This window comes from Elgaria multicarinata, chromosome 1 (genome assembly GCF_023053635.1).
Source record: "Elgaria multicarinata webbii isolate HBS135686 ecotype San Diego chromosome 1, rElgMul1.1.pri, whole genome shotgun sequence".
Classification (NCBI taxonomy): Eukaryota; Metazoa; Chordata; class Lepidosauria; order Squamata; family Anguidae; genus Elgaria; species Elgaria multicarinata.
Window position 1 is genome coordinate 159,766,332 of NC_086171.1, and position 12,170 is coordinate 159,778,501.

General features: G+C 41.5%; 1 protein-coding gene across 1 annotated transcript in view; it reads right to left on the reverse strand.

The window, feature by feature from the left end:
- The window catches only part of SRPK1 (SRSF protein kinase 1), a 37,263-nt gene that overhangs the window by 3,173 nt on the left and 21,920 nt on the right, over positions 1–12,170 (reverse strand). The window contains exons 8-15 of the mRNA XM_063140784.1: positions 10,280–10,445; positions 6,831–6,856; positions 5,486–5,699; positions 4,626–5,057; positions 3,967–4,067; positions 2,073–2,180; positions 1,363–1,432; positions 237–329 (exon numbers count right to left, since the gene is read on the reverse strand). Coding sequence (XP_062996854.1) covers positions 237–329; positions 1,363–1,432; positions 2,073–2,180; positions 3,967–4,067; positions 4,626–5,057; positions 5,486–5,699; positions 6,831–6,856; positions 10,280–10,445 — 1,210 coding nt within the window. The remainder of the gene's footprint in view (positions 1–236; positions 330–1,362; positions 1,433–2,072; positions 2,181–3,966; positions 4,068–4,625; positions 5,058–5,485; positions 5,700–6,830; positions 6,857–10,279; positions 10,446–12,170) is intronic.

Sequence of the window (12,170 nt, forward strand, 5' to 3'; positions counted from 1 at the left end):
TGAGTAACACCCCTCCCCCAACCCTCACATTGCTCAGAGAAATCAGTAAAGCAAGTGGGCACTTTGCTATTAAAAAATTAAACAAAGAAAGCAAGTAACAACTAGAATAGGAGCAAAACGGGAGTTAAAACAGCAACAACACTGGAGTAAAAATTCTTCCAATCGCTCCTAGATTGGAGCCCTCGCCCTTTCAACCACCACATACAGTATGGATATCTCAGTTTCTGTCCCCGTACCTTTTTTGGTGAAAAACTCTTTAGAGTATTTTCCAGCCACAATGAGTTTGCGAGGTATTTTTCCCAGGAGTTCTATAATCAATGCAATGTGATCTGTGTTGCCCGGGGGGGGAAACGAGAAAGAAAGCACGAAAGAAAGAAAAATTAATGTTAGTATTAACCCACACTGCCTTTTTTGAGAACCTTGGTCAGACACTCAAGCCTTTTGAAGCCCCTCTCTACCAAAGCAATGCCTCAAAAAAAGAGAAGAAAACCTAGCTATTCTACGGTTTTGGGAGCTCTTAGTATTACTCGATTGTAGCCTGCTGGAAAATTACACAGTTACGTTTTCCTGTGGCCCAGAGGAATTCAGAACTAATTGTTCATGGTTATTGGATTTTATCATTTAGTTATTCATTATTTTTTAGTGATTGGCTTAATAGTTTATAAATCACCTTATTTTTAATAAGAAGGGAATACAGACATTACTATTCCCAATGTAGAAATTGAGAGTGGATTAACTCAATGTATTTGTGTAGAAGTTTGCCTTTATTTTTTGCTTCTGTGTCAAAGCTCATGTCTTAGAAATACTAGGAAAGCTAAGTGTGGCTTAGACCCATGTGATTTCTCTCTACTTTCTACATTTAACAGCTATTTATCAGAGATCATCAGCAAGATATGGCCACAGAGTTAAGTTCACTCAGGCGCACTGAAATCCATGGGTTTAAGCACATTTATTTGGAACGTAGGCTGTGGTTTCCCACAAAAATGGTGAGCATCCAAGTAGGGTAGGTGAGTCTGCTATTTCAGTCCATGTCATTTTTACATGTTTTTATCCACAATTCTGTTCTGGCCCCACATTAATCTGGATTTTTTTAAAAAAAATATATATCTCAGAATATGTATTTAAATGTATACATTGATACACTACCAAGAACTGTGTAACGACATTAGGAAAAGAGTGAAATGGGTTTTTAAAGCCCAGTTTCATTAGCCTGCTTCAGTGAACCCCAAACATACTTAGAAAACCCCAGAAGAAAAAAATGAATTATTTTTAAAATGCTTCCAATCTTAACTTCCTCTCCTCAATCCCCCCACCCCATGCATCATTTCTAGTAATTTAGAAGAGTCTGTTCTTAGTCCTCACCTTCATCCCGTGAGTAATCTTCACCAGAATGAGGCTCAAACAGATAGTCACCCGTAGCCAGTTCAAAGGCCTGAACAAGAAAACAACAGAGAACTTTCAGGCATTTCATTTGGGAACAGTCATTGAATGTTACAGCAGCAATCCTAACTATACATTAGTTTGTAGGGCAACCCTCCCCAACATGGCATCCTTCCCATACTGGCTGAGAATGATAGGACTTGCAATCCCACACAGCTGGAGGGCTCCAGGTTGGGAAAGTGTCAAGCAAATTTAATTTAAAGCAACGTTCATACCCCAGAAATCCACATTTAACAAAACACAGAAACTGAATAAAGACATATTATTGGACTTTAGAACTGTAATTACTTTGGCCATTAAGTCTGAAACAAGGGGGCTTACCAAATATTTATATTATTATTACTATGCTGCCAATTTTTAAAAAACTCTCATTCCCATTAAATGAAAAGCTCCATTTAATTTTTATTTAAAACAATTTTAGACGATCCTTTCATCATATCAGATTTCAAGGCGGTATAGAACATAAAACAAATGTATTGAAGAAAGACAAGAAAATATCTGATAAAACTTTAAAACAGACTAAGATTTATTTAGTTAAATCAGTTGATTGTGGTACAACAGAAATTGTAGTAGGCTAGCAATTCGTAGGGAACTCTGAAACCAAAACGTGAAAGAAACATGACTGAACTTACCATGCAGGCTGTGCTCCAAATATCAGCTGGGGTGCTATAGCCCGCTCCAATGAGTACTTCCAAGGATCGGTACTGCCTGGTCTGGATGTCCTCAGTGAAGTGTTTATGCTGTGGAATGAAAGGATGCTGTGTTAAAAGGACCAACAGAGACATGGACAGGAACGTAGCTTCCTGGGTCTCCATAAACGTTAAGATCAACAATTTTAAAGCTAGATAGCTTTCAGATGAGACAAACAAGTGGGCCTCATTTGTATAATTTATTTATTTATTTATTTATTACATTTATATACCGCCCCACAGCCGAAGCTCTCTGGGCGGTTTACAACATAACCCATATGTTGTAAACATATAATAATTATTATAACCCATAATGGGTTATAATAATTATAACCCATTATTATAATAGTGATGTGGACTAGCAGGTGTCTTTAAAGAGGGAACTCTGCAGTTGTGGCACCACAACAGAAAAAAAGTCCGGCTCTGCATATATACAGCCCAATCCCGTCCCTGCTTGCTCAGAAAGGAATCCCATTGTGTTCAATGGCATCAACAGGCACCAGCTGAAGTCAAGTGGGCCTAAACACTGCTATCAGTGTAGCTACAGATGGAGGACAGGACCTGCAAGAGGAAACAGCTCCCAATTATCCTTTGTCCTTGCCTTTCACTTAATCTGCCATCTCCCATAATCATATTCTCTTCTATCTACCACAGTTCTAATTGAATATAGTCCACCACCACCCTGGTCCATCAGGCACCAATTCACATTGGGTTAGGTTAAAACTCTTTCCCCTCACATTCCAATTTCCCACCAGCAGAGAAGCTGGTTCATGGTTTTTGTAAATGAACACATGGGACGAACAGGCAGCACCCCTCTCTCTTCATTCTAAAGCAGTATAGTTGCAGGAGGGCTGTACCATGCATCATGTCCGAACTTATAGTTCAGCTGTGAGAGTCAGGTTACTGTTGTCTGAAGCAGCTTGGGGGTCCTAAATGCATCCTGACATCTTGAATAGCCAGCCTTAGAGACTGACGTTGCAGAGCATGATAGCAGAAGAGCACTGAGGCAAGAAGTGGGTGAAAAGAAACAGTTTACAAAATGAGGACCAGCAGTAAGCTAGAAAGCCGTTCCCCACTGCTGCCTCCAGGAAAAGCAAGCCTTCCGTGAAGAAAGCTGACTGGAACATCTTAGGCCAAGCTATGTTGTAAGCTGGAGGTCAGAGAAAATGGTCCAGTTCAGATGAGCACTATCCTAAATAGATTGAAAATGAGCCACACAGAGCCTTGGGCTTGTGGGCTCCCCGTTCCTGAACTCCTACAGACATTATTATACAACAGTAATGTTGTGACACACTCAATCTTCTATCCTAAAATTAGAAATGTTTGGAGAATAGTAGAAAAATTGTATGAGGTAGCCTTGTTCTCCAAATCAGTATCGTATTAATTCTAACAAAAGCAAATACGAAATAGTAGAATAAAGCTATATTACTGAAATATTGACAGTTTTTACATATCAATATACTTCTCAGCAGAACGGCTTATTATCAGCCAAATTGTTTTGTTGCCAGAGTGTGATATTGGATACTAGACTCTGCAGCTCCTCCAAATTGAACGAAGGTGGGGGGCTCATCTCTGATATTGGATTGAACATCAGAGGCACCTGGAAACAGGACATCACATTGCTTTCTAAGTGCCTCTGATGCCTGATGTGAGCATGGAGATGAGCTTTTGCCCCTAATCCATGCTATGTTTAAGAGATCAAAATATATGATTACCATTGGCAAGCTGGTACCTATAGAACCCTGTTTACATGCTTAAAAGAAGCTACATCCACTGGAGGTAACTCCAAAGAGATTAGCAACTTTTGTCACAGTATGGAAAGGGGCTTTAAACTTACCACCCAACATGCATTTCCTAGATCAGCTATCTTCACTTTGAGCTTTTCAGCATTCACAGGCTCAAGAGGATTAAGGAGGAAATTTCCAGCAGCAGATTTTCCTAGATACAACATGAACAACAGACAGTCAACTTCACATGGTTAGAGCCACCATCTGTCACACTAATTCTAAAAGCATTATTTGTCATAAGAATTCTAGACAATCCTTGTCTGGGGTAAAGTATTAAATTCACATCAATCAGCTGGTTCAGATGGTACGATAAACCATGGCTCCCCCTATCATGTGGCCATAAGGAAGAGATCAGAAGTTTTTGCTTCCATTTTTTATTAACCGTGGCTTGGTAGTTGTGACTATGGTTTGCTTGAAAATGCCACCTTCTAACCACGGGTTATGAAGCTGGCTTGTTTCCAAAAGTAGTTAAGATTAACCATAGTTAATCTTGCTAGGTAGCTGGCTCAATCTCTCTCTTTCCTCATATGGGAACAGTACTAGACTGCCTTACCAGGCTGTTATAAGATTATGGGGATCATGTATGTGAAGCATCTTGAACAATAAGGAAAAGCTCTATAAAAACACGAAACATTGTTGCAACATATTCTACAGCACAACTTGTCAAAATTGAACTATTTATTTCTTACATAGGAACCACATGTAGTACCTTTACTGTTCTCAGAGGACCCATTATTCTCATTCTCATCCTCTGAAGGTATTTCTGCCCTGATGCTCTCTTGTAAGTTGCTGATCTGTTGCTCGCTGAAATACTGTTCATCACTTGAGGTCCCCTGGCATACCATTGAATCCAGAACCTCCGAAAGTAAGGGCACACAGGAGCCTGATATTGGCTCCTGTATCGTGTTCTCTGAGCCACCATTACTTTGGCTGTAAGCACAGCTCTCATCCTCTTCCTGCTCCTGAGAGGGACCACTGCAATCGTTGGCATTATGAAGGTCTTCCTCGAGTCTCACTGACACTTGGTTCATTGAATCGGAGAAGGTAGCCATTTGCACCATTCCATTGCAGTTGATTTCGGTTATGCATTTTTCAACCCCCTCCATTAAGATAGTTTGCTCTGTCACAAGAGAAATGTCATCTACAGGAAAAAGGGGGAAAAAGTCAGAAGGTTTATGAGGCAAGGGAAGTTTATATAAGAACAGAATCACAATTCAATGTGTTTTAATGAGTGATTAGATATAAGAGTGCATCAGTGAAATAACACCCAATACCAATAAGCGTTTTGAACACTTGCAGACAGTGATCTAAGCTTAGATGTCCATTACATCTGCTGGGAAAATGCTGAGCTAAAGATTAGCAAACTCTCATGATTAATTCATTAATTAATATCCAGCCTTTCCACCAAAAACAGCACTCAAGGCAAATTGTGTAATGTTAAAACAAGTTTCTTTTGTGTTCTTCCAAGTTTCAGAATGTCTACCAATGCCAATTTTAAAACCTCCTTAGCTTGAAAGGATGAACTATTATGAAATACAGCCAACTCACATATGTTCTAGAGATCAATACCTGTCTTTCCTGATAGCCCTTCATCTGGGGGGCTCTCTTTTAAGAGTAGCTCAAGGGGTCTTGGAACCTCTTCCTGCTCTTCAGGCTGTGCTTCCGGCGGGCTTGCTTCTTTCTCCATCTCCTCAATTTCCTGTATTCGTTTCTCCAGCAGCTCTGCTTGCCGTTTCTGTTTCTTTTTCAATTTCTTTTTCTTATTTTTGGACATTTTGTCAGCCTGTAGGGTAATTGCAAATATGCTAACCCTCAGGCATCTATTGCCTACTGCAATAACAAAAAATCTAGTACACACCATTTTTAGGATTTATGAAAGAGCCTTTACATAAGAGGAAGGACAGAAGGAAAGATCTTCTCTCCAACCATAAAGAAGATCCAGACACCATGCACACTTTGGATAGTGTCCAATTGTGCTGAAACTAGAATAAATTAACACTTGCGCAACATAACTAGCATTTGCAAGGGCAATGGGGAAAAGCAGTGATCTGAAGCAAAATGCTGCTTTTCCCCATTGCCCTAGCAAGTGCTGTCATGTTGTGCAAGTGTTGATTTATGCTAGTGAACATCATTTGTGCTAGTGTGGGTGCACTGCACTTACTTCTCAGTAGATATGTATAGGATTGCAGATTTAACTGAGTCTTTCAAACAAGCATCAAATCTTGTTCTTTTAATTCTGGTATGATATTCATAGTGCCCATTAAGTGTACAATGTAGAAGACGCCAAATGAACACTCTCTGTGGTAACATCTGTCCACCAGATATGGCCTCATGCCATCTTTTCAGATGTTAATACAGTTTTTATATTAGAAAGACAGGGTGAAGGGTGCAAAATTGTTATCAGTATTTATTTTCCCCCTTGTGAAATGCCAATCCTCATTAATAACTGAGTGCATTTTAGGTATTTCAGGGATTAAAATAAGAACCTTCATGCACTACTGACCAGGTCACAAAATATCTAATTTGCTCATGTGAGGAATCCAGACACTCCCGGGTCTGGGAACATGTGACGTAACATAACATGTGAACATGGTAATCACAGATTTGGGCAGCAGCAATTCATAGAATCATAGAATAGTAGAGTTGGAAGGGGCCTATAAGGCCATTGAGTCCAACTTCAGTGGCTGGAAAAAAGCTAGACCACTCCCAATAGTACTAAGACAAAGAAATGGTGCCCATTAATAGTATGGAAAGAAATGAAGAGCATATGGCAGGATCTGAAATTTAAATATGCTCAGACACTATTACGTCTTTGGGTGGAGCCTTTCCACATTACTGGAGCTGCTCTGCAACACAAAAATTATGTACATCCAAATGCAAAATTTAACTCAGTTCTAAAAAGCCCCACACTTACTGGTTTAGGCTGTGGTGCAGTACTCACTGTGAAGCAAGAGAAAAACAGAATTAGTATGCCTGCATTTTGAATTGCCATAATGATGCAGAAGTAGCATGCTACTCACAATCTTCTACAGTCAGCAGATGATACCACTAAAGAAAAAAGCTCTCAACATGCCATCCTCGGATTTCATTCCATTAGGAGGTACTTAAAACACTTTCTGAACATTATAAAGCTGTGTTGAACACTAAATGTTACTTATGTAAGCAGAGAGAACTCAGTGCCAGATTATTATACAGAATGAGAATTAGGCTATTAATCCTAAGGCTACGTAACTGGTTTTAAAGCAAGGAGCATAATTACAAGCAGAAAAGATTATTAGCACGAACAATGCTAGGGGTTATTTTTAAAAGAAAATTCAGAGATATTTGAGGTTGATAGTTCAGGAGTGTAGATTGTTATCCTCAAGCAACGATCCCTCAGTGGGATGGGTACACATGATTGAACAGCCCACCATGGCTTATTTAAGCCACGGTGGGCTGTGGCACATGCATGTGGCCATTTTGAATATTCAGCACCTAGACACCACTTGTTGCATCATTCAAACCTGGGCGGTGGGGCTTGTGTGAAGGTTAAACAACCCTCACACAACCCAGCAAGACCATCTACAGCCCGGGTTTGCACGACACAACAAGCTATGGCTGGCGCTGAATATTCAAATCCTAACTGGCACATGCTGGCATGCACCACAGCCCAAATAAGCCATGGTGGGCTGCAGTGCATGCCAACATGTGCTAGACATGATTTGAATATTCAGCTACACCCTTTGTTTGTTACCATCATATATTTAGCAGTCAATATTCATTTCTAGTGATTTCTGATCATCTCTCAAAGGAAAGACCATACCATTTTAAAAGCGATCCAGAGATGAAACACAGGGAAGGGAAGGCCAGAGTGTGTTTATGTCACTTCAAGGCAGTTCTGTTTCTAATTAACATACTGAACTGGTAAACCACAGGTGGCTAGCTGGCAACCCACAAAACAATTTCCCCTGGCCCAGGCAGACCTATCACCTTTAATTAAGGGGGGGGGGATGTTTCCAAGAGCTGAGGAACCTAACCAAACAGGAGGGCCTGGATTATGCAGCAATGTACACTTTTGGTCCCTGGACTTGAGTTTCCAAAACATACTGGTCCCTGAGAATAAGCAGCCTCATGTACATATCCACCCTGACTGGTACCTGAAGAAGCTGTATTTCACATAGCCATGATGCTACACATTACATTTTGAATGGGATTCTCCCCAACTGAAGGGCATGCTTTAAAACTATTATCCCCAAAATGGGATACGCCTAACCTTCAACCACCAAGCAAGCTTCTTCCAAAGCTGAGAAACGAAGCCTTACATACAAGAACAGGCAGCCCTTCTGCATGGGTCATTGACCACATAGCTGAGGATTCCCTTTTATAATCTGCATTTCTACCCTTAAAGATGACAAGGAACAGTGTGAAAAACATGGCAGCTGAACCACTGAACTGGTAAAGGGGATGGGTCTCACATATTTCCTAGACATATCTACAGTACATCTGAATCCAGAAATTCACAAGACATGAATCCAGGAAGAATAGTTCATATAGAGAAGCTGCCTGGTAGCATAAAAACTACCTTTACTTAAGAACAGGGAGCCATGTGTAATTTTGGCTGTCACTGAATGGTTCTGTTCCAGATCTATGGTCAAGGTGAGTTCACTCCAGTGGTAAATGTCTACAGATAAGCTCTGTTGCTAAATTTCTGATCTTTGGACAAAAATATCTGGATTTTCAACTTTTTGCTACTGCATGTTTTTGGGGAGGGAAATACTTTGCAAGAGATGGAAACCAAATGTAGATTTGTACAATGCATTTCATTCAGTGACTGAAATGCTGATGCAAATGCTTGACATCCTGAAGCTTCCATCCTGTGCTTAACCTGCAAAGAGCCAGATGTGACTTGGTTGAGTCAGATCTCTTCTAGTTGCTAACTGAGGTGGGGAGTAGAAAGAGACACCAGAGGTGGATCACTCCACTGCTATCTCTTGCTAACCAGCACCCCATAGTGCGACTACTGGCAGTATTCTCTTCATTGCAGCTACTTTAAATTAGATACAGCAGTCAGGAATCATTTATGTAAAGTCTCCCAGAAGGAAAACAATGCTGAGCTTAACTTAACTGTGTTTATCACAGGAATTGCTCTCTGGGAAGAACTGTGCAAAATCCAAATCTTAACTGACGAAGTTACCACAATCTCTGGAGACTTCATAGTGGTACATTGGAGATTTTGATGGAGGAAACAGAATGCGTGGAGATACTAGTCTACGCACTATGGAGCTCAGCAGACATAACTATGAGGGCAATGCCTCAATAATATTCCCATGAATGCCTCTGGGCCACAGAGACATTCTTTGGAAATGAAGATGGCGGGCAGCTGCAGGCCAATGCTTTCCTCTGCAGTGTGCCCAGCCAGCTTGAGGGTCAGGGAAACCAGTAGTGGGGGAGATCAGCCAGGGGAGGTTGGAGTAGCCGGCTGGAGTGCAACCTGAGGTATTGGGGAAGGTTTGGTTCTTGTATGACGGAATGTACGGGGGCTGCATGTGTGGGAGAGGAAGAGGGTTTAGAGGAGGGTTGTTTTTTGAGGGATTCTGAAAAAGGGTGTGTTTTTGTGAGTGCTTGAAACGAGATAGGAGTGATGCTCATGTATGCATGGGGTGCTTGTGCGTGCATAGGAACAGATGGAGGATGGGGGTGAATGTGTGAGAGAAAGACCATGTGTGCATGTGTGTATGGTAAGCCAAGGTGAGAGAATGTATGTCCAGAGAGAAAAAGGGAAACAGTGAATGAATTGGCTGGTGGGGGGGGGGGATGTTTGCCTTCTACGAAATTGGTTTTTGTTAGTGCTAAAACCCGTGAGTCCAAAGAAGTTGCTTAGTGTGTTGGGGTTCAGATCCCACCTCTGCCTTCCACTCAGTTTTTTGGGCAGGTTACTTGACCTTTGAGTCTAAACACAACTCCCATGGCAGCCATTTTGCAGTGGTGCCCAGGACAGTTTCTCAAATCACCAAAGGTGCCCACAGCCTCCCCCCCCCCCAAAGACTGCCTACCCAAGTCCTAGATGCACTTCATTACAAAGACATCCTACAATGGAGCTCCTGGGAAAACTTTCATGGAAATGCAAAGACTTTCTAAGAAGCTGGTTTTGTATCACTTACTTGAACTACACGAGATCAGAAACAATATTTTGGAACCACACAGCATGAGTTTACACTCTGTTCATAAGCTGCTTGTGGAATGGTATCTAATGATTATCTAATTTTATAGACAAAATGAAGTGTTCTATGTTAGCAATATATACACTGATGCCGACATTTTATGCCTGCCATGTCCTATCTAAACACTTCAAAATGAGCCAACTTGAAAGCATATACAAAGTACCTGCAGAGCCAGAAGGAGGGGGGGCTCCAGATCTTTGCCACTCTGTTGCCTCAGCAGCTAGTCTGCGGATGTACTGGTCATTAACACACAGCAGAATGTTTTCTGGTTTAATATCAGTATGGATAATTCGACACTTGGCATGCAAATAATCCAGCCCTTGCAAAACCTGCGGATTGAGTAAAAAACAACAAAAATCTTGCATTTAGATGATAGAAAACATCAATGGTGCATCTTGGAAATATATTGAAGAGAGCCAGAATTTGGTAGTTGTGTGTATAATATGACCAAAGTCTCGCTGAAATTATATCAGCAATCCTGCATTCATTTATAAAGTGACCAATAAGAAAATTGGGTTACTATGGAAACTACAGTAAAATGTGCCCACTTCACTTGATCTTCAACCTGTTACTGCTTCAACAACCATTCCTGTTCAGTTTAGCACTATTCTTCTACCTACCTTATCTGAGCTCTCCTATCCTCTCGATTTTACTTACCACTTTTGAATGATAACCAACAACCTACAATTATCCATGCTCTAGTAACTGCTCGTCTGGATTACTGCAATGCGTTATATGCAAGGCTGCCTTTGAAAATGGTCCAGAAATTCAGCTTGTCCAAAAGAGGGCAGCAAGACTGTTAAGAGGGACTGCGTGATGTGATCATATTATGCCAGTACTTTCCCATCATCACTGGCTGCCAATCTATGTCCAAATTCAAAGTGTTGGTAATGACATTCAAAGCCCTAAATTGCTTGGGGCCAGGATACCTGAAGGATCATCTCCTCCCATATATACCTGCCTAGGCCCTAAGATAATCCTCAGTGGTCCTTCTTTGGGAAACCCTGCCAAAGAAAGTGAGATAGGTGGCTACTAAGAAAAGAGCCTTTTCTGCTGTGGCACCCAATTTTGGACGGAGCTTCCCAGAGAAGCTCACCTGGTGTCTACATATTGCTCTTTCCAACACTAGGTGAAGACCTTTTTATTTTCCCAAGCATTATAGTGGTTTTTTTTAGTTTCTGTTGTTTTAAACCTGTTATTGTATTTTAAATCTTTGCACTGGTGCTAGGTTTTATTTTTGTTTTTACTTTTATTCTGTAGTTTTGAACTTTTATATGGTATCTCATGACACCTTATAAACCGCCTAGAGAGCTTAGAAATGTAATGAATACATGAAACAAGTCAGACTGACCACAAAACATTGCAGTGTATGTGTCACAAGAGGGAATGATACCCTCAGAGTTTAAGAGTATGGCCGAGCTCACATCCAAGGGTGTCGTAAGAAGGGAAGACACCTCTTGCAAACAAAGCCAAGTGAGGTAGGTAGCCTTACATGGGAATGTGACACTCTTCTCAAAGCATCTTACTTCTGAATAAGCACACCTATGATTGGGCCAGGTATCACTTGGCAGCATTTCGCCAACTCCATTTGTTTTTCACCTGCCAATGACTCAAGTGGATCCCCTCCTTGCTCACCGGAATGAAGAGGTGGCAGGCCTCTCTGGTGCATAGGAGGCAAAAGCAAGCAGTGCAGCAAAGGGACGTTCACCCCCCAGGCCCTGGACAGATGCTATCACTATATTTCCTTCTGGACCTTACCTCAAAGCCATACTGCAGGGCTGAAGAGAGGACTGAAAGAGTGACCCAGGATGGCCATCCACCCTTCCTGTTGCTGTATGTGTGTGTGTGTGTGTATGCGTGTGTACAGTGGTGGGATGGGTGGAAGGAGAAAGGATCATCCACTTGCCACAGTCAGCAGCAAGGGTGCCAACACCTTCCCTTTGTTCACCCCCAGCCATATCAGTGTCTCTTTGCCTCTTAGCCCAAGAGCTTTTTGTTCTTACACAGAACATGGACCCCTCCCAACCACCCCCCGCCCCCCACATATGAACCCA